The sequence below is a fragment of the Sphaeramia orbicularis genome, chromosome 21 (assembly GCF_902148855.1).
Source record: "Sphaeramia orbicularis chromosome 21, fSphaOr1.1, whole genome shotgun sequence".
NCBI classification, from domain to species: domain Eukaryota; kingdom Metazoa; phylum Chordata; class Actinopteri; order Kurtiformes; family Apogonidae; genus Sphaeramia; species Sphaeramia orbicularis.
Genome location: NC_043977.1, coordinates 14,958,570 through 14,981,915, shown reverse-complemented (window position 1 = coordinate 14,981,915; position 23,346 = coordinate 14,958,570). Strand labels below are relative to the sequence as shown.

General features: G+C 37.1%; 1 protein-coding gene across 1 annotated transcript; it reads left to right on the top strand.

The window, feature by feature from the left end:
- The first annotated feature begins 9,132 nt into the window (after window positions 1-9,132).
- chmp2ba (charged multivesicular body protein 2Ba) lies at window positions 9,133-21,766 on the top strand. Its single transcript, XM_030125228.1, has 6 exons — window positions 9,133-9,323; window positions 12,337-12,428; window positions 15,714-15,908; window positions 18,487-18,589; window positions 18,830-18,936; window positions 20,085-21,766. Exons 1-6 carry the CDS (start codon window positions 9,290-9,292, stop codon window positions 20,196-20,198), a joined length of 645 nt encoding a protein of 214 aa, XP_029981088.1. The 5' UTR covers window positions 9,133-9,289; the 3' UTR covers window positions 20,199-21,766.
- The last annotated feature ends 1,580 nt before the right edge of the window (window positions 21,767-23,346 follow it).

Genomic DNA, 23,346 nt, shown 5'->3' with positions numbered 1-23,346 from the left:
ATATATTCACGTTATCTGCAACAGGAATTAAAGCCTATATCCAAATATGTCATTTTTCATTTTTATGCATGAATACTGAATTGAGCACATGATGATAAAAAGGAGAGTCATTTCCTGCTCGGCTCAGTCTCACAGTAAAATACAGTGTTTGTGCCCATATTTTTGACAAGCTGTTTTGGCAATAAATAAATAAAAATGCCACGCTTGAACTCCATGTTATTAAGACTGCAAATAAATCTCAAGTCGATCAAATCATTTGTTGTGCTTTCATGGATTGTGGTCTTTCTGTATTTGCCTGGATATTTTGCTTTTGACATATTTTCTTTGTTAATTGTGGTGCTTTTACTAAAACAGTCTTTTTTTTTTTTAACTGGTAATGACTTTTTTTTCCTTCCAAGCACTTTTGTTTTCTCAAATTGCTGTTTGTTTTGCTCCGTGGGTTATATTTGTGATCCCAGCAGGCAACTTATCACACAGACCCAAAATGAAAACTTAGAATTCATATTACAAATTAGTCTAATTGGAACAACAGATATGTCAGACTTTCCTTTTTAATGTGCACTGCAAAAAAAAGAATATCCGACTAGAATTTGGAATATTTACCTTTTTTTTTAAGATTTATATACTTATTGCGACTTATTCTTTTTGAGATTATTTGACTTGTTCCAAGAATTTTCACCTTGAGCTACCCCACTTAGATATTACAACTAATTTTAAGCATTTTTCATAACAAAACAAGCTACATTGTTTGGGGTGAGTATGGAGGACACAGAAACTGTTTGCCTTCAAGAAATTTTTTACAGTTTTGCCTTCACTGCAATAATCCAAATCCTACCAAGCGTATTTTTCTCATTTCTAGTCCAAATATCTCATCACACTTAAAATAAGACATAATCACCTAAAGAGGAACTTTTCAGTGAGATATAAGAACTTACTTTCAGAAAATAGATCTACAAAATATTTCAAGAAATCTTACGAAGATAATTACCTCCGCCAAGGAGGTTATGTTTTTGCCGGCGTTGGTTTGTTTGTTTGTTTGTTTGTTTGTTTGTTTGTTTATCTGTCTTACTGTCCGTGTGCAAGATAACTCAAAAAGTTATGGACAGATTTGGATGAAAATTTCAGGAAATGTTGATACTGGCACAAGGAACAAATTATTAAATTTTGGTGGTGGGTGGGGGGGGCACTGATCTGCCTTGGCAGAGGTCTGCGCTCTCCGAGTGCTTTTCTAGTTTTCACTTGTTCCATTGGCAGAGTTTTTTTTTTTTGCTTGAATAAAGATTTTTGGTAAGATTTAGGGCCGGATCTATCAAAGGTTTGCGTGTCTTAAAACGTATGCAAACTCATTGCACACGCAAAAAAAAATGTACAAACTGATTTACTAACAGTGTGCAATAAGGGTTGCGTCTTTCAAAGGTGCAAAGTAGCACGTCTGCATCCAGTTAGTACATTTGCCACAATGAATATGCAATTTGGGGCATTTATACGCAGTTGTGTGTGTGCTGGGAGGAGAAAATGTAAATATATTAATTTAGCACACACAAAGTGAGTTATCAAACCCCAAAGCAATTTTGCTTGGGGTCGTGACCCCATGTGGGATCACCTAGAATTCAAATAGGAACGCCTGAAATTTCTAGTAATTGAAAAAAAATTACTAGTAAATTTTTTTTAATGATTCAATATATATTTCATTATAATTAAAACACCGCACACTTAAAATCAAGTTCAAATAAAATGCAGGATATAATATCTGAGAGGGCATATCTTGATTGACCCAATCATGTGACTTTCAAATGTTCATTGTGGTCAGTTTCAGATGCTGCAGCTCTTTCATAATTCATAGTTTGAGTTCTTGTTTGTTCAGTATTAATGGTCAGCCTTGTAAATCCAAGCTGGACTGACTGTACATATCCTGACCAAGGAAAATAAAATTCTCACTTTGTGCAGTAATCTACACCTGGCTTTTCTGCCTCCGTCCATAATAATATACATTATATAGACTAAATGTCGTCTAAAATTAACGTTTATTTGCAACATAGTATAGCAAACTATTACATGATCAAAAACAAATTAATTTTTTGCAAAAAAATTTCTCCGTTTTGAATGTATGGAGTCATCAGAAATTTGTGATGTTAAAATGGGGTCACGAGCCAAAAAAGGTTGGAACCCAATAATGAGTTTAATTTTCTTATTTTTGTACAGACCTTTTTTGCAGTGACACCTTAAACCCAACACAGTATTCACAATGAGGAATTTGTGCTACATCCTCTGTTTGTAACCCTATACTTACTTCCACGTTAATGCATATTGTGTATCTGTTTGTCTGCATGATTAATAAGGGTTACAACTTTTTGTGATCTTACAAACTTCCCAAACCTCCTTCCTCCGTTGCAGAGCGAAGGACTCGTCCTCTGTTGCCCTTCCAGTCGTAATGACTCTAATTCCCTCATGCTAATGTGTGTCTGAGCCTGGCCTCCTGCTGGGACCACCAGCCTACTTCTTGTGGTCACAGCCTGGCCCCAGGGCGAGGAGGACCACAGACCGGAGACACAGAAGAGGGTTCTGGTTTGATGCATGTAGGATCTACCCGTAGACAGATTGACCTCCTCGGGCAAAAAGGACCTGTGGATAAAACACAGTGTCATTGAACCGTGTGGGAGTCTGCCTCGCTGACTGTGACATCCAAAATTGGCGCCAGCAGCAGATTTAAACAATAACACGTTGCTGTTTGACCTTACTCACAAAACCACCGGCACTGTGCAGCATATGTGTGTGTGTGTGTGTGTGTTAGACTGTCTACACTGAGCTGCACCTGCATCTTAATCTGCGTGAGTGTGTTCAATCTGTGTGTGCGTTCGTCTTCTGCTTGTGGGAGTCTTGGGAGGTTAGGGATGGCAATGATGATGAGCAAACACTACAGGGGAGAAATAATCTCTCATTACCCACAATTCCCTGATGCTGCGCTGCGCCGGTGAGTGTGACAGGATTCGTCCCACGGGCAGAAATGAGTGGAGTCACTCAGTCGATTTATTAGACCATCCCCAAACTCCCAACCCTCTCCCACCCCTGCTGATATCATCCCGTCTTCATGCTTCCTCCCGTCCTTCCATCTCTTCCACCTGCTGTCTTCCATATGTCCCGTCTCCAGTGTACGCACCATACACCACATCCAAATGTTTGGCAGTTCACACACTTATTTGGTTTTTTACAACTAACTGCATTATTTTAAAAGAGGACAAACCGCTCCATGTTCTTGGACAAGGTTGCTTTCCTCTCCATCTTAGCCAATGACAAAGAAAATAAGCAGATTCCTTTACAAAATATGTATAATCTCATACTAGTAGTCATATTTTTAGCATATTTTTAGCTACACTGTATAGACAAAAGGATTGGGACACTGAATTTAGATGTTTCTTTACCGACATGGTGGGTACATTGCAATAAATATTGTTTTTAATCTTGATTTATGTGTAAATTTATAGAAATGATATACAAATGCATAGAATTATTGATATTTAATTGAAGTTTTGGTTAACAAATGTGTGCAGAAACATACAATGAAAGCATTTTTCCTGTCTCCAGTGTACGTATGATACACCACATCCAAATGTTTGGCAATTCACACACTTATTTGGTTTTTTACAACTAACTGCATTATATATAAAAAAGACAAACCTCTCCATGTTCTTGGACAAGGCTGCTTTCCTCTCCATCTTACCAATTGACAAAGAAAATAAGCAGATTCCCCTACCAAATATATATAATCTCGCACAATTAGTCATATTTTTTAGGATATTTTAGCTACACTGTATCGACAAAAGGATTGGGACACTGAATTTAGATGTTTCTTTACCTACATGGTGAGTACATTGCAATAAATATTGTTTTTAATCTTGATTTAAGGGTAAATTTATAGCACTGATATACAAATGCATAGAATTATTGAAATTGAATTGAATTTTTGGTTCACAAATGTGTGCAGAAACATACAATGAAAGCATTTTTCTGATGACTTGTCAAAATAATAGTCAGAACTGTGCCAATTTTTAAAAGGAATTATCAGTTTGTTAGACATGTTTGCATTCTATTATGTTTTTGTTTGTTCAAAAATAATAATATTTGAGCATTGAGACCTGATGAATCAAATATGATACAAAATTTAAAATCATACATTGAAATTGATATTTGAAAAAAAAATATTTTTTTGGTTGTTCAGAAGGACCAATAAAGGCTCCAGTTTCAAAGAACTGGAATTTTCTGTCAATGATTAAATAGTTCAGACTTTACAGGGTTAATCTACACTAAAATAAAGGCTGATGCTAACACAAGAACAATTCAAAAAAAGCCAGCAATTCAATAATATTTATGTGGATAAACTAACGCCTTGTAAGTGATAGGTTGCTTTCCTCTCCATCTCAGTGACTGACAAAGAAAATAAGCAGATTCCCCTACAAAATATGTATAATCTCACACAATTAGTCATATTTTTTTTTTTAGCATATTTTAGGTAAACTGTGTAGACAAAAGGATTGGGACACTGAATTTAGATGTTTCTTTACCTACATGGTGGGTACATTGCAATAAATATTGTTTTTAATCTTGATTTAAGGGTAAATTTATAGAACTGATAGACCAGGGGTGTCAAACTCATTTTAGTTCAGGGGCCACGTACAGCCTAATATGATCTAAAGTGGGCCGGACCAGTAAAATACTATCATAATAACATATAAATAATGACAGCTCCAAATTTTTTCTGTTTGTAAATGCAAATATTTTCACGTATTTACACTAAAACAAAGTATAATTTTGCAAAAAAAAAGAAAAAAAGAAGTGAATAATAGGATATGAACTTAGAAATAATATCAACTCCAAAGTTTTCTCTATGTTTTTGAGTGAAAAAAGTAAAATTCCGTAATTAAAATGTTTCCATCTACGAACCGTACTTGAGCGTAACATGAACAAATATGAACAACCTGAAAATTCTTAAGAAAAATAAGTGTAATTTTAACAATATTACACCTCAGTTTATTATTTATACATGTGCATCACAACTTACAGATCACAGTGGATTTACAAACACACAAAACATTAGAAAACAGGCAGAATATTGTTAAAATACCACATACTTCTCTTAAGACATTTCAGATTTTTTGTGAAAAGCCAGTCTGCAAATGTAAACATTTTTGTGTAACTTTACTTTTTTGACACTAACAATAAAGAAAAAATTTGCTTTTTTTCATTATTTATAGGTTATTATGTTAGTATTTTACTGGTCTGACCCACTTTAGATCGAACATCTTTGATTGTTAATATCTTCAGTGTAGTTATTGCATTTCACAAATTCATCCCGCAGGCCAGATTGGAGCCTTTGGCGGGCCGGTTTTGGCCCCTGGGCCACATATTTGACACCTGTGTGATATACAAATACATAGAATTATTGATATTTAATTGAATTTTTGGTTCACAAATGTGTGCAGAAATATACAATGAAAGCATTTTTCTGATGACTTGTCAAAAATATCAATTTATGAACCAATCTGAAGCCACATTAGCTGCTTAGTTAAGTTACCTGTCTTTGAATGGAGGTGATGATTCTCACCTCTTCACCTCTGATTTTAGTTTTCTGTCGACATTTCTCAATATTTTCTCTCCCAGGTCTGGGAACACCATCTTCATTGGCTGTCCCTGATCTCCTCTAACTTTATTTGTTCCGGCAGAGTCATAATTTTTTATCTTTTATGTGATTTGCCCTCAATTCTCCCCTTTTTTTCCTTCATCCCCGTGGTACTCTGAGTGTCCTCGCCGCCTCCTTCTATCTGTCTTTCTCCATCTGGGTAGTGGTGAAGTATCCATCCATCACAGAGAAGAAGGGCTGTTGAAATCCCACATCTCCCATCACAGTCTCTTGTCTGTCTGTGTTTGCATACAAACATATTTCAGCCTAGTTATATGTCATAAGCACAGAGAATAAGGTAGCCTATATTCATATCTTATATCCTATTACTATTCAAGATTTATGCTGGATAAATGCAAGGGGAATGAGATATACACACAGAGGAGGCCTTGGGGGCTAAAATTCTATTGCACTTGACAAATATAATGGAATTCATTGCTTGCTGATATGGGTTAGATATAATTCTAGTGATATATTTTGTAATTTTACATTCAATATATATATATTTCCTTGTCGCAGAAGTGAAAAGTTAAAATTATTTGGTGTAAAATACTCAATGTGGCTTCATCTGTGGGTGTCTTGGAGTGGGTTTATCTGTGAAGAGGAGGAGAAACACAATTGTTAAAAGAAAAAAAAAAACAAAAAAACCCTACACAATCATTAAGTGAGAGGATTTGTGCGATTTGGTGGAGGATACCTTAAAGCTGAAAGACTTGGTAGACTTTATGGCTGCGACTCCCACTGATTGTACGGGGATCTCATTTCACACATGAAGGTTTCGCTTTGCTGTGTGTGTCCTACACTCTGTAGTTAGTGCCTTAACATCACACGTCTGCTTGCCTCGGGCTAGATAATAGACTGGAGCAGAGGGATGTAAAAATGGAGTGAAAAGTGATGTTGGAGGACAGTAAAACAAGAAAGATAAAAGAAAGAGAACGGAACAAAACAGAACACAGTGGAAAAACTTTCCGGTGAAGAAGTCTGGGTTGAATTTTTACACAGTTAAGATGTGTTTTCAATTGTTTTCCATGGCAAATTAATTCATTTTTGGTTGCACTTGCATTAGAATTAATCAAATTCATTATCATTTATAGCTTTAACATAGATGAGGGTTGTTTTTTTTTTTTTTGCCAAGGATACATGTATTTCTTGTCTATTTTTTCAGCAGCTTTTAACCCTATAACATCGAACGTATCATATTTGAAACATGAGTTTTGAAGCCCTCCACATGATCAGCGTGATATTTCTTGTCTTGAAAAACCTGATGTATACAATTAGATACATGCAATACACAGATAATCCACCAGGGGTGAGGAATTCATTCACCAGAGGCCTCTCCAGTGACACTACAAGATTGTCAGGAGGTAGAACTTTGCCAATTTTGCAAAGGAATTACCAATTTGTTAGACATGTTATTGCATTATATAATGTTTTTGTTTGTTCAAAAATAATAATTTTTGAGCATTGAGACCTGATGTATCAAATATGATACAAAATTTAAAATCATACATTGAAATTGATATTTGAAAAAAAAAAAAATTTGTTGTTCAAAAGGACTAATAAAGGCTTCAGTTTCAAAGAGCTGGAATTTTCTGTCAATGATTTAATGGTTCAGGCTTTACAGGGTTAATTTACTCTGAAATAAAGGCTGATGCTAACACAAGAACAATAAATAAAAAATCAGCAATGCAATAATATTTATGTGAATAAACTAACACCTTGCAAGTGATAAAAGAGTAGTTAATTAAACTGTCTATTAGAAAATCCCATATTCTGATCCTGGTTTATTGATTTACACAGTCCTACATAGTAGCGGAACAAGCACAGACACAGGCTTAGTACCTGAAGCCCCTCTGGATGCTTGGGGCTAGATTTATCACCGCTGGGGCTCTCTGATGATGAGACCGTTTAGTGGAGGTCCCCGTAGTCCTCCACTGATTAGTACCAAACATCTTCCCTAATAACCCTAACAAGAACTACGCCTCAGGACGACATGCCGATGCACACGGGTAGGTGCACCCACACACACACACATACATCTCCGTAGGGATGGAAAGAGCTAAGGGCTACCCATCTACCCATCCTCCTCTGCTTCTTCTCAAAGTCACCCCTCGCTTCTTTACTCCAGCCACAACTTGGCATGTCTTTTTCTTTCTATTTTTGGGACACAACCCTCACCCACCTTCCAAGGACTATCTTCACACAAATTGAGTTGGTCATGGTTCAGGGGTCCCACCACCAGCATCTCCTCACATAAAGTTGCTCTGAGCATCAATATGAAATAAAAACACTACTAATGTATGAATACAGATTGGATGATATGAAGACCATTTGCCTCTTGGGACAAAGAGATGAGGAAGGAAATTGAGAAGAACAGAATTTATGAGGACGTTAGAAGCTGTGGGGGTGATTTTATAGACAGCTATTCCTTCTGTGACTTATCTCCTTACAGTATTTTTTGTATATTTTGTATGTGTTCTGTGCCTAGTGTGATTATCCCATTTATTTATTTATTTCTGAATATTTTTGTTTCATTTTCTATCTTAGTATCTCTTTATCTAATTTCTCTGAAGGACCTTGGTAAGAAAATATGTAACTCTAACTTAGTGATTAATTACTTAGATACTTTATTCTCAAGGGACATCCTATTTACATAAAATTCAAATAAATTAATAAATGAATCAAAGTAAATAAATGCATTTGTGAGTCACTGTAAAGCATAGGCAAAGAGATGCATAAATCCACTTTGATTGAACTGAAAGGCGAGGAAGTTTAATTCACAAATAATTTGGATTGATGATCACAATAGCTAAATGCAAACAAAATGCAAATACGATGTGACTCATGTTAATAATAATAATAATAATAATAATAATAATAATAATAATAATAATAATAATATGTTTACAGTGTCTTGGCAGTAAACGGAACAATTAGAACAATAAGTGAATTACCATTTAACAAAACAGTAGAAATTTTACGGTCAGAATTAGAAATACTTACTTTAAATATTTAAAAGAAAAGAAAAATCAGTTGGATCAGCACTCAATCCCAATAAAAGTGCAATAAAAGAAGAAAAAAAGAAATGATATGATTTAATGTGCTCCTTATCATAAGGAAATAAAGACAGGTTACATATTTCTTTTGTTGCGAAAGTGCGAAAAAAAACAAAACTCTTTACTTTCTTTGCTTTCATGCTGCCTTAAAATCCTGTACGGAAACCGAGAATTTTCACAGTGTTTGCACGAGTATGGTTTTTACTCATCATAGATTACTAATTACAAATAAAAACAGTATTATAGACGTTAAACACTCCCACTGGTCCGCAATGTCGTTTTTATAAAATAGTTTTTAAGTGCCAAAGTCGCTTTTGTGAGACGGGTTAAGACGTTTACGTGGGATCCGCGAAGGCAGCATGAGAGTCCCGCCGTGACGTCATGCGGAGCCGTTGAGTCAGCTGAGGGAGGAACACCGAGCGACGGAAAGTAAACCAGGAAACCGAGGCTGTTAAACTCACCCTCCGTCCCGGGTCTGACGGATAAACGGCAGCTTTGACATTTGGAAACACATACAAAACTGCCATTTAGTGTCTGAGTCGACAAAGAAGTAGCAAACATGGCATCCCTTTTCAAGAAGAAGACTGTCGACGGTAAGTTTGTTCTGTGTAAAAAGCTAGCTAACTTGTTTTTAGCCGCTTGTGTTGTTCCCATCTTAAATTAGCTTTCCTCATTTAACTTGTCGAACCTGTTTATTTCGCCAGTCACTGTGTCTAAAACAAGCACTCAAGTCGTGCCAAAGTCGATGTGACTTGGGTTAAAGGTGCTATTTTTAAGTAGCCCATAGCTAGATTAAGATTTCAGCTATCACTAATACAACTTAAAATACAGCTCTCAGTTCTTGTAAAGGTGCGTATTTAGTTTTCACGTGACGTCTATTCGCGTTGTTTGCATAGGAAAGGGGTGTCGACATTACATTACTAAGTAAGGAGAGGTTAGTTAACTGGTTTACAGCGACTGAACAGAAAAGGGAAACAAAGTCAGATTATGTTAAATGCCTGTCATCATGTAAAATAACGTCAGATGTTGCATTCACTGTACTTTGTGGCTAGTATTTTTATCTATCCATATATTAACCCTCATTATGGTTTGATCTTTGTCAATCATGTCTCTTAAATTGCCTGAAAATATATGTAATCCTTCAATGTCTCAGATGTACAGTGAGTAGCCTATGTTCTCTCCTGTTGATCAGACATCTAAAGGAAAAGGCTCAATAACAGTGACATTTTATCATGCTGTCACCACCAGTGCATAGATTAACCTCAATCAGATATGTCAAAATTATAAAAGAGCTTCCAATCTCAATATTTCAGCTTTTACTCCAGGGTAAGTAATCATCCTTACAAGGTCGAAATGGAAAACTACAAGTGTTTTATCAAAATGAATTATTCAGTCATTCTCATATTGACCTCTAAAGCAGGATTTGGAGAGAGATGACAAGCAAAAGCCCTGACCTCTTTTGCAAATTTGCAAGTGAGACTGAAAAGTAAAATGAAATAATTCTGTTTGTTAAGTCAGATCTTTTCACAGCACCGCCTGCCAACCCCTCCCATCATTGTCATTCCAGTTTCACCCATCCTGTTCATCCTCACGCTGACTTACTGTACTCCATGTTCAGACATTTGCAGGTCTTCTCAACGCTAGCATTCTGCAGTCCATGTCTCATCTTCTAAGTAATTCTCATCATTTGTTCTCCAGGCACGGAATTTTTGGTGTTGCCCTGGGTTGGGTGGTCGAAGTGGTTTTGAGGTTATTTGGCGAACAGAGGAGGGGGGGGTACGATCACAAGTATTTGTAGGGCGACATCCCTCCCACTTTTAGACGTTGGCGGCACGTCACCTTATACGTATCGTCCAACGTTCTTACGTGCTAAGACGGAGTTCGTGATACTTTTCATTCAGTTTGATTTTATTTTTTATTTATAGATTTTCCATAAATGGCCTGGAAACTGATCAGAAATGTATTGAAAGGTCATGACTTTTAACAAAATGTCTGCACAGATTCATTAAATTGTTCTGTACATGACATCTTTTGCACGTCTCTCCGTGCTGGAATCGGGATCCCTCCCCTGATGCTCCTCCTGAGTTGCCCCCCCCACCCCTTTTTATTTCAACCTTTTTCCTGCTGATGGACTTTGTTCTGTGCATTTTCCATGACCAGTCTGAAAGACTAAAGATACTGTAGATGGTGTAGTACAAGGAGAGCTGCAACATTTAATCAATTAGTTGTTCAGTTGTCAAGTATTGATGTCAATGACAGCAGGTGATAGTAGGTTTGAGGAATTTTTTTTTAAACAGAAAAAGTCCAAATTCTCTGATTCCACCTCCTTAAAATCTGGATTATTTGCTTGTTATTTTCTCCAATGTCAATTTGTTTGAGTGTTGGACGAAACAGTACTTTACAGCATATCATCTTGGGCATTGACAAATTTTTTTTTTTTTTTTTTTTTACCATTTTCTGCGCTTTTTTTTTTTTTTTTTGGACAAAATTATTTATTGATTAAATAAGAAAATAATTACAGATTCATGCACAATGAAAGTACGTGCTATTTGCAGCCCTACAATGTTGATTTCCAGATTGTAAAACCCATTATGGGAAATTTTAATTTGTTATTTTTTTTTTTACGTAAATACATTTTAACCTTCATTCATTTAGATCTGACTTGATACTGGCTCATTTCACTTAAATCTTTACATACTGTTCTCAGTGTTCAACCTAAATCAGCTAAAACAACTGAAAACGTGCTGTCATTCTGGAGGTTCAGAAGATGTTGGTGTGTACGGTAGTGGCAGTGCATTGTCCTTCAGTTATGTAATTAATGAGTGATTGATTGTCATGCATTATGTCACATGATGCCACACTGCGATGTGTAGGTGTTTGAGAGCTGAGTCTATGTTTGCATGAGCTGTCCAAACTCTATCACAGTTGGAAGCATGGTAATGTGGGTGCTGCTGATTACTCCGGTATTTTGTGTTCATGTGACAGTCTCAAAAACAAACTTCCTTCCTAATTTATCCACATTAGGGAACTATGTGCACAATCATACTGTGATTATTGTGACAGATGTTGCAATTGAGGAATAAGATGTGATTTTTGGTAAGAATGGTGAGGATGTTTTTTTTTTTAGTTTAATCTTCTCAAAGACTTTTCCTATATTTTCCTTTTTTTTCCACTCCTTTTTTTTTTAGCTTGTTCTGTGCCATGCAAACATCTTCTCTTATACCTGGAGACCATGATTTTTAGGCCAGGGTACCTCTGTAGGACCGGAGTCCTTTATTTATTGTGGTATTTTACATTTATGAAAAATTGCAGCTCCTACAATTTGGGTACTGCAATTTTAGGACCCTTCTCTCCCTTCATCCGTCATTGTACACCACCTTTTTTAGGAAATTGAGAGCAAAATTGAAATGGGTGAAGGATCCAAAGGGATTTATCTGTTGAAATACAAGTGATGTGAAATTACATATTTGATGGGCTCAAAAATTCATCATGAATCGTCACTTAAAATCACGGGACCAAGAAATGCTTGTCTTTTGTTGTACTTTCGCAGATGCTCCGGGTCTTTAGAAGTAAATTGTTTTTCTTTTTGTCTTTCATTCTTTAAAGACATAATCAGGGAACAGTCGAAGGAGTTGCGCGGCACCCAGAGACAGATCACCAGAGACAGAGCGGCGCTGGAGAAACAAGAGAAACAAATGGTGGGACAACACACTAACACACACACATAAAAGAGTTTGGGGAGCAAAATACTTCTTTGTGAGGCATTTTCCACAGATTACTCCATATTGCATCAATGCTTTTAGTAAGACCCCTGCTTCCCGAACACATACAGCTACATCCACTTCCTGCAACCTAGAATTTAGGCTGATTGGCTAATGGGGCTAAATGAATAGACAAGATAGTGCTAGCAGGGTGGCTTTGCTTCAGGCAAGCAAGACTCATTTCGCTCTCTCAGACACACACACACACACACACACACACACACACACAGCTACAATAACGCTACACTCACAGAATAACATTTCCCCTCATTGAGAGATCAAAGAAACCGGCGGTGTCCTCTACCCTCTGTTGTAATAAGTAAATATAATACAGGACATAATTACCTCCCCGGGGAACCAGATTTTAGTGCTCATTAATGCTTTCTGCTAATTAGTCGAGTTTTTTTTTCAGCTTTGTTGCACTTTCTGAATAAAACGGTCCTTTTGCCAAGAAATGGAAATGACCTATATTTGCAGTTTAGCACAATCGGCCTCTCTCTGCACACACTCCAAGTTGGAGTGTAATCACAGTTTCAGTGACATAAATTGCATGAAATTGTAATGGGGCAGATGCTGAACTGGAGAAGTCAAACAGTTCTATTGACACTTGATTTTTAGGGCTCGAGTTTGTAATAGGAATCCACACGGACTGTATTCAGGGTTCCTACGCAAGTATAGAAAGTACAGAAAAGTATGGAATTTGACTTCATAAATTTCCAGGTCTGGAAATGTATGGAAAATGGAAACAAATGTATGGAAAAATATTAATGTTTCCAAGACTTACAACTATTTTCTAAAATCTAAAATTATGAATATCTAAAAAAAGAAATGGATCGATCTGTTCTTTTAAGGCGCTTGCTAGTGCAGCTAAAATGTTTGTATGAGAGCACATACAGTAGGCTACGCGTCCCAGAAAACATTTGGGCCGATTGACAAGTTGAATGCCCAGCCTTCTGCTCTTATCCTCCTCCAACCAATTTTAAGGCCCACCCAGGTGTTGTCAACTTTCACAGACAGGTGATGTCCACACACTGCGAGCTATTCAACATGCCTTGTATCATCGTTGGCAGAACTCATAATGGGTAGATGTAAAATTCTCTGACGACTGGCTCATAAATCCCAAATATAGAGACTGGTTGGCCAGTTGGAATTGTTTTACTGAGACATCTGGAAATTAAGGTCTGGAAAAAGTATGGAATTTTGAAATTTCAAATGTGTAGGAACCCTGTGCATTTGTATATTGCAGAACATTTCTACTACTTTTTCCACTGAATAAGTTTTATTTCCTAAATAAAGATGCAAATGAAGATTTTTGTTGCATTGTAAGGAACTAGCCGCAGCCATACATTGTCCTCGTGTTACTCAGGGAAGTCTTTAGCACTTTGCATATATACTGCATATTAATATTATCTGCACTGCATTCTTTCATGTCTAGGACAACATTAACTATCGCTCCCTCCCTTCACCGTTCAGTCTCCTTTCCTAACAGGACAGTAAATAAGATGTTTCGAGCTTCACATCATCAACAGTCCCATTGCTCTCATCTCTGTCTCTTTTCCTGTTTACTGCATTCATAGTTTTTCACATGGCAATGCTGTTGACATTATTACAGTCACCGTACACCTGCTGTGGGGCTTTCTCACAAAGCTGTCTCCTCTCTGTCATCGCTGTTATTAGTATCAGTATATAACGAATGTACTCGAACTGTAAATGCACTGGTTTCGCTCATGTTTGTTTGTTTGCAAGACACAGAGAAACACAGGCTCGAGTGGGGAACACCTATTGCTTTTCTACTTCAAACATAAATATTTGATGTTATGTTCTGAAGAGGATGCTCTCAGCTCAGTGCACACGCAAGACATAAACAAGACAGGCCGGATCTGTTGTATCAGTGCTGAGAGGCCTGGCTAACTTACTGTAACCTGGAGCTCCAGTCTTGTCTCTTGGGATGCTCATCCACACTCACACAGATACCCACACTCACGCCCCTGTGGGTATCTGTGTATTTTCAGATTGTTTACCAAAGCTAAAAGCGAGTATTTCCTTGCCACAGAGTAAGTCCTGAACCAAATGACTCTATTCATTATGTCTATATTTACAAATGCATTAGTCTCTAGGGAGCTTTTGTGAATATATTTGTGGTTGTTTATCAATAGTTGTGTATATACATGTGCACAAACTTGTCAGCGTGTGTGTGTTTGTGTGTGTGTGTGTGTGTGTGTGTGTGTGTGTGAAATCAGGAAAATATAAGAAGAAATAATTAACATAAAACATGCAATATTGTTAGGTCACTGAGAGATCATATGAGATTTCTTGCATATTGTTCAAGTAAGTAATAAAATGTCACATTTCAGGAGTAATAAACGGGTAAAATGACCTGCCTGGGTGTTTATCATGTGGAAGATTGATGGTTTCCTTCCTGACTTTTCTTTTTTAGGAAAACAAAATTGATTGATATACCACTGTAAAACTGCAACAAGCAGACTTACTCTGAAATGAACCACTGACACATGTTGAGAAACTATTTCGTTTTATTCAGTCTGATACTCTATAACAATAAAACATATTTTGACATGGTTAAGGATGTCCACTTACTGAAACAGATGGACACTGGCAGCATTCACTGACCCTGTGCAGTTCTCAAAATCTTAATTTGGATACAGTGTTTTTTATGTGCTATTTCATGTCAGAGGATTAGTTCTAGGCATTTTTACCATAACCTAAAATGTTTCATCTAAACAATGAAATACCAGCACCATCAGTGTCCTCAGTTTTCCCTCTAATACTTATGTTTAAATGTATACTTTGAGGCCCAGTGTGTTAGATTTTGGGGGATTTAATTGCAGAAATGGAATATAATATTCACAATTATGTTTTCATTAATGTATTAACATTTGAAAATATGAGGTGTTTATATGTATAGATACAGGTAGTGGGGAATTTACGGAGTATCCCACATTGCAGCCTTTTTTGTCACCTATTTTGTTTAAGTGGGAACCAAATATAACATCCCTGTAATAACCTAGAACAAACAACAAGGAATTTTCTGTGCTTTTTTTTTTTTTTTTAGAAACTGTTGGATAGGTTGAGGGGTTATTCAGTTGGTTTCAGTCTCCAAAGTCACTGTTAGACATCATAGAATATTCCATACTAAACCTCAGTTTGTTTTTATCAAATGATCACTCCTGGTTGTCATAACCCACTCTGTTCTCTTTCTTCCAGGAAGCAGAGATCAAGAAAATGGCTAAAAGTGGTAACCGGGAGGCCTGTAAAATTCTTGCCAAACAGCTGGTCCAGCTAAGGAAGCAAAAGAATCGTACATACGCTGTCAGTTCCAAAGTCACCTCCATGTCCACGCAAACAAAGGTCATGAACTCCCAAATGAAAATGGCCGGTGCCATGTCCACCTCAGCTAAGGTAAGATCCTGAACTCTGGGCCTTCACTGTTACTAAATGTCAAATGAAAGAGTGAGCAGCAGTAGATGCTTTAGATTAGGGGAGCATGAAGTGGAAAAAGAATGTATTCTCAAAGTCTTTTTTTATTTTTTTTTTTTGGTTTATTTGTCTCAAACTTTGAAGGAACAAAAAGAGCTAAAAAAAAAACAATAAACAATAAAACCAAAAAGTCAGTTACATATGCACCCATCAGTGGTCATTAATCACAGAAAAAGGAACGAAATACAATAAATTTGACATAAGTGTACATGTGTATCAACTCATAAACTCAGTTTGAGAAGTGACAGAAAGAAGCAAAGGCTTATCTAGTCCTGCCCCTTCCTTACTTTCAGTGTTAGATTCATAAGCAAATATATTTCCTTCATCGACAATCAGTTGAAGTAGAAACGATAACTTCTTGATGTTGCATTTGTGCACATGATTCATTAGAGTTTACCTGTAGTCTTGTATATATCGACCTATTTTCACACATCATTAGCTCTGTGCCAGTGCAGTAGATTGGTCCTGCACCTTCCGCTATTGTTCTGAAATATGGATAAAAGTCGTCCGGGTTGTTTTGCTTGTTCTTGGGCAGCACTGAGCACATGATGCTGTGGCAGTGCACTCGTAAAATTTTGTTTGGAGAGAAGCTCTTTTGGAGGAAGTGTGCTGTGATATTAAAATAACTAAATCCCTGCGACAGAAAACAGCACGTAAAAAGACACAGATTTGTCAAAACTTGGCATTTATAATGTGTAGTTGCATCCTGGATGTTGTTGTGAGGAGACCTTTAAAGTTGTAATGTACAGATAGAGGATGGAAGCAGAATGACAATCCTGCCACTGAACAACAGAAATATTCACCCTTATTCTGCCAGAGTTTCATTCAGCCAGACTAGTATACCTGTGTTTGTGTTTAGGATATGAACCGTTTCCATTGTGTACCAACATCAGCGTTACATGAATTAGAATTTAAGTATAAATGTGGATCAGTATGTGGTTGATGACGAGTCTTGTAGCCTTGTTGTTAATGAAGTATGAGAGGTAGAACTGGCCAGCAGCGATGTACTGTTCAGAGTCAGACTCAGTAAACACAGTCAGGTCAAATATAATTAGACTTTAAGTTAATGGAGTGTGATGAGGTGTGTGTACGGCCGCGTTTGTGGGCAGAATGAATGTGTTAATTGTTTTACATGAAACAGACACGGTGTTTGCGCCGAAATTTATACCCACCGAAAGAGTCACAGCTTCCATTCTATTTCTTTTCAGCATTTGCAGCATTTTGCTCTAGTTATAATGTTAACTGCTGTAACTAGGGGTGTAAGAAAATATCGTGACATTTAATTTCATGATACTATGTCGATATTAAAAAATACTGTATCGGTATTTTTAGGTATTTATTCAAATGGAGATATGGCGGGGGTTCATTTTTTTTTGTTTTCTGTTTTTGTGTTTCTTTTATTTCTATATTCGCATGGGTATTTTGCTCTGTGTACTAAAAAAAGTAGTATTATGATATTGCTGGTCATGTAGTTCTTTTTAAACTGTTAACACTGTTTTGTTAAATAATGGTTATTTCTTTCATCCTAAAAGCACTTTTTACTGTCTGAGAGAGGTAGATGTTAGTTCTTTTGTTGGAATTGCACAAAAATAATGTTATGATGTTGGATGATTCAGGGACTGTACACTGTGCATTCTGTTTATTCTTTATTCTTATTCTGTTCATTCTTTATTGAGGATCCCCCTTAGCCGACGCACCAACGCCAGGCTGATCTTCTGGGGTCCTCTAAAAAATAAAAAAGGTTCAGGAAGCAAAATCACAATACACAGATCCAATTATAATACATACAAAAATCCAAAAATGCTGTATTCTTTTCACAACTAGTAGAATATGAGCATTTGAGCAGGATCTTAAACTGTAATGTCTGTTAAACATAATTTTATTTATTTATTTATGAGTGTGTATGTGCGGTTTTTGTACTTGTAATTTTATTTTGGTTTATCTGTAAAAAAAAATAGTAGTTTTTACAAAGGAAAGTATTAAATCCTGTTCTGGTCAAATAAAAATGTGTTTAGTCTTTGCGCATATTTCTGGTATAATTCTATTTCCACAGGAAATATTATCTTAGAAGAAGAAACAAAACAAGCAGAAAATATTGCCTTGTTAACAGTATCTGTATATATCGTGATATATTGTATCATGGTCCTAGTATTCTGATTTGTATCGTATCACCACATTCTTGCCAATACAAACCCCTAGCTGTAACTGTTTAAGTGGTTTGCAGGAGTGTGTTATGTACTGTACAGCAGGGAGAGGTATGTGCTGTATGTCGGTTGTGATGTTAGGTTCAGCTGTGAAAGTAGGCCATGTTTGTGCTGATCCGTCACCGGAAGGAAGGGGATGCATAAATTCGCGAGTCTGTTACCTGCTAATGGATGCAGCCGTTTAAAGCCCTGTTTCAGCCAAACTGGTATTACCCCGGGACACCGCTGATTTGTAGTAAAATGCAGGTTTAAGCAGCAGGTTTAATTGTCCGACCTTCTGTTGATAATTTGCACAGACGATGGCCGCAGTGAATAAAAAGATGGACCCACAGAAGACCCTGAAGACCATGCAGGACTTCCAGAAGGAGAACATGAAGATGGGCATGACCGAGGAAATGAGTAAGGGCGTACGGTACACATTACACACACACGCACATACATAAAGCCGTGGTATTTACAGGCTCCGCCAAACCAGATTGTCAGGATTTACTTTGTGGATGATGTGAGGAGTGACGTGCATGTAACCTGAAACACACAAGCACTTTTCTTGCATTTTCTAACAATTAATTTAATATAAAGTCCAGCGAGAATCCTTGTGTTTTTTTGATACTATTGTCCTTTATCTTCCCGTTTGTCCAGTCAATGACACTTTGGACGAGATCTTCGATGAATCTGGAGATGAAGAAGAATCTCAGGACATTGTCAACCAGGTTCTGGATGAGATTGGCATTGAGATCTCAGGAAAGGTAAGTAGTTCCAGATGAGGGAAATGAATGAAAGACCCTTGTTGGTGCCCTGCGTTGTTGTCTAACTAACCACCGATGGAAAACAGTTAAAATGAACACAGAGTTTCTTTTAGACGTTTTATTGAAGTGGTATCATTGTCCAGGTTCCAACTAAAACAGTTCCATCATTTTTTTTTTTTTTTTTTTTTTTTTGCCCCACATTTAGCACATGTATCTACTTTTCAAACAGTACACATTCCCTGGCAGTATGAACAAAGCAAGAAGTACTCCAAATGGCTTTTAGTTGAGTTCTGTAAAATGTATTCCAGCTGCCACATGGTGGGGCTAGCCTTCAGCTCTTCCAGCTCCATCAACAGCCAGGCTGTCCATCTGCTGTATATTTGGCTCCCCCTGGGGGGCTTCATGAGTTATTACCTCTTGCAGCACACTGTACAGCTCCACAAATTGTCCCATAAACAAGCCCACAGCTGGAGAGAACAAACAGGCGGCTTCATTTCTTTATTTGAAATTAAGCGAGGGCTTGCATTATGTTCTCAGTTACTATAAAAGACAATATTCTGTATCTTAATTGTGCCGTTTCATGTACTTAATGCCAATAAAAGCTCCCTCAATCAAGCCTGCAGCTAAAGGAAAGTTACAGGACTTGCAAACCAGGGTCATATGGGAGAAACTAACGTAAGCCACCATATGTTTCTTTGATTTCTCGGGAATTGCTCTGCTGTGTTTAAGTGTAGAAAGGCGTATAGAGTTGATAGAATTGCTACAAGGTTTTTGCAAAATAGGCTACTTGTAGCTTGAGTTTTCCACTGTAATCACGGTGGACAGATTGTATCCATATAAAAACATTAACAAACAGACCCTATAGCCTACAGTATGCATGTTGAGGAGAGATTAGGGAAAGCAGTTTGATGTTTTCACATTAGAAACAGTGAAATTATTTGAAACGGTCTAAAAATAAGATTTAGTTGAATATAATGGACCTTCCTGGATAAATTCAACCCTTCTGTTTGTGTTTGGTGTGTGCAAACAGGCAGCAGCAGTTTTCTGCCAAATGAAAAACTACAAATCTTTTGTTTATGCCGGTAACTTTGAATTCGGGACTAGCGCTAATTGTTTTTTTTTTTTTGTTTGTCCATGTGCGATTCCAGATGGTGCGAGCTCCAGCTGCAGGAAAAGGCGTCCCCAGTGCTGCCTCCTCCAAACAAGCCACCATCTCCGACGAGGAGATCGAGAGACAGCTCCGAGCTCTGGGAGTGGACTAATCGTCTTCTCCGGATTAATGTTCACATTGTAAAGCCGTGAAACATTAATACTAATTCATACAGACTGTGTTGACTGATTTGTCATAATTGAAATGCTACAGGTTTAAACGAATGGTGCGCGCCAGTTAACACACACACACATGCAGAGTCAACAGCATAAATACATGTATAATAACACACACATATTCAAACATGTTTTTGGCAGGATGCCTTACAGATCATGGGGGATGAACATCTGATCTATTTATGCGAAAAAAATATATTTATTATGAAAATGAGTGGCCTCAGCCTGAAGTTTGACAAACAACACATGCTTGACCTAAGACTCTTGAACCACCCACACTGTTGTTTACCAAAACATCTCCATCTTTTAAAGGGCTACAGTGTATATCTGACCTTGTTAGTTAGTTTCTTCCCCCTTCTGCCGCTTTGGTCTCACTCGACCTAGACATGCAGTCTCGCTCCGGCATGCGACTGAAGATCGATGGACTTTCTCCAGCAAGTTTTAATGAGTAAAATATGGTAATTAAAAGAAAAGCGCTCGGGGTTTGACAGCGAGCAGATGGAACCTGCATCTCAAACACTATGTACCTGCTCTGAGGCTTTCTGTCCACAAGTGTTACATTATGTCGAGGATGCAGCGCTGTAGGACAAATCAACAGAGAAACTATCACAGAAAGGAAGCAACTGGTCAGTTGGCTGATTAATACGTACTTTAAGCACTGGAAACAATATAACTTAGGCACATGAATGAGAAATGCATGCATTGGACGGATCTGGGAATGGGCTGACTAGCATCTAATTAGCACCACTGAAGTTAAAATACTGTTACAGGTCATATGCAAATCAAGCACGAAATAGGACTAATTACATATTGGCATATCAGAGCGTTTTTGAAGTGATTGTTTGATACTACTGAGTAATCACAAATGGTGTTTCTCGGCTTCTTGGTTGATGTGCGTCTGTTTTATGTATCTTACATTGGATGTGGGATTTACACAGGAATTGCTGGATGCTGCCGGTCCTGCAGTCCCTCCTCTTTTTCAGCTGCTGTGCAGTTACTGTCATTTATTTGAAGCTGCCTCATACACAAACACACACATATACACAGACACACACACTACAGTCACAGTTTGATGGATGTGTTTGCTAAAATGACACTGTGATCCAGAAGATGTTTTCTCTTCCTCAGAGCTGAAGCTGCTTTCGCTTTACCGTTAATGTCAGCCAGCTTCGGGAGACTGACGAAGAAACCTGTTCTTGTTATCAGACCGAGTCTCTGTCAATCTGTCTCTCTGGCCTTTTTATTTCTGTTTTGATTCCCATTTGCCAAAATAAATTGAAATATTTTCATTCCTGCATGTACCTGATGTACAACACTTTCAGTGGATTTTGTAATCCCTTCTACCTTGTCACTGAGTGGAAACGGTGTCTTTTTCTTCAGATTTTGACCCTGTTTGAGTAGACCATGATTTTAAAATTACAAAGCATAATCTTATCTTCCTTCCTTTGTCATTGTAAAGGGTTTAAGGCTTTTATAAGGAATAAAGTTTCTTCAGGTACTATGATGAGACTCCATTTTTTCCTCGGTAGTATTTATTCTGGAGATGTATTTTTAATCATTTCATTACACTTCATTTCCATAATAACAGAAGAGTCAAACTGACTTATGCAGGCTTTTCAAATCAATCTCCAGTGTGTTACCATGACAGAAAAATATGCAAAATTAATGTTGAAAAGGGTGGGACACTGTTGTACTATACGTTCAATTACTGTTCCCATTAACCTAATGACACTTTCAGATTCAGATGTTTAACAGCTAAGTGTTATATCCAAAAACAAACAAACAGTATAGAGCACCAGCATTAGGCATGAATGACACCAACGCCAAAAAGCTTCCTTTATAGTAAATGCACTCTTATTTTTCATGGAACCACCTTTGAAAATGTGAAAACAGTCAATGATCTGATATGAATCACGAGAACAGTCTGCGTCTGAAATCAAGATGTTTTTCAGCTTTATTTAAGAATCCACAGTGACAAACCCATAATATTCAGTTCATGTGCACAGAAGTGTTTGTGCACATTAGTAAAAATGACAAACTGCGGGTGTATGATTTTATGACAACTGTCTTTTATGTGTTTGAGAAAAGCAAATTTACTTCTTAGTGGCTGCAAACAGAGAGGGATGGTTTTACATTCTGAGCAAATTCTAAACAAATCATCTACTTCCTTGGCATTTTTATATGTTGACATTATATTAACCCATAAAGACCCAAACACTCACTGGCAACCAAAATCATCTACTGATATAAACTGTTTAGTACATGTTGATCCACTAATTCTATCAATACATGTAAATAATTGGTGTAAAATACAGTTCATCATCTTTTCATGGTCATCAGATATGACCCATTTGGACGTTCAGAGGCTCTGTAGTTACCATGGAAACACCGTCATCTTCTACAACAGGGGTGTCAAACTCATTTTCTCTCAGGGGCCACATTCAGCCCAATTTGATTTCCAGTGGGCCGGACCAGTAAAATAATTGCATTTTAGCCTATAAATAATGACAACTCCAAATTTTTTAGTGCAAAAAATAACATTAAATGATGAAACTATTTCTATCCAAAACAAAAAAGATGTAAATAACTGGAAAAAACTGGAATTTCTGAAGAAAAATAAGTACAATTTTATCAATATGAACTTGAACTCAACTTGATTTGTACATGTGCATTACAGATCAGATCTACCAAGACACAAAATAGGCAGAATATTGTTAAAATTACACTTATTTTTCTTTAGACATTCCAGGTTGTTCATATTTGTTCAGGTTATTGACATTTTATTAAAGGATATCAGAATTTAATGTTCTTTGCAATAAATCAAAGAGGAAAAAAATGCTGTCGCCATTATTTATAGGCATAATGTCATATTATTTTTTCACATTAAACCAAGGAGAAAATTTGGAGTCATTATTTCTAGGTTATTATGCTATTATTTTTGAGTTTGATGCCCTTGACTGTTAATATCTTCAGGGTAATTTTTGTATTTTGCACTTCGTAAATTCATCTCGCGGGCCAGATTGGAACCTTTGGGCCGGTTTTGGCCCCCGAGCCGCATGTTTGACACCTGTGTTCTACAACATT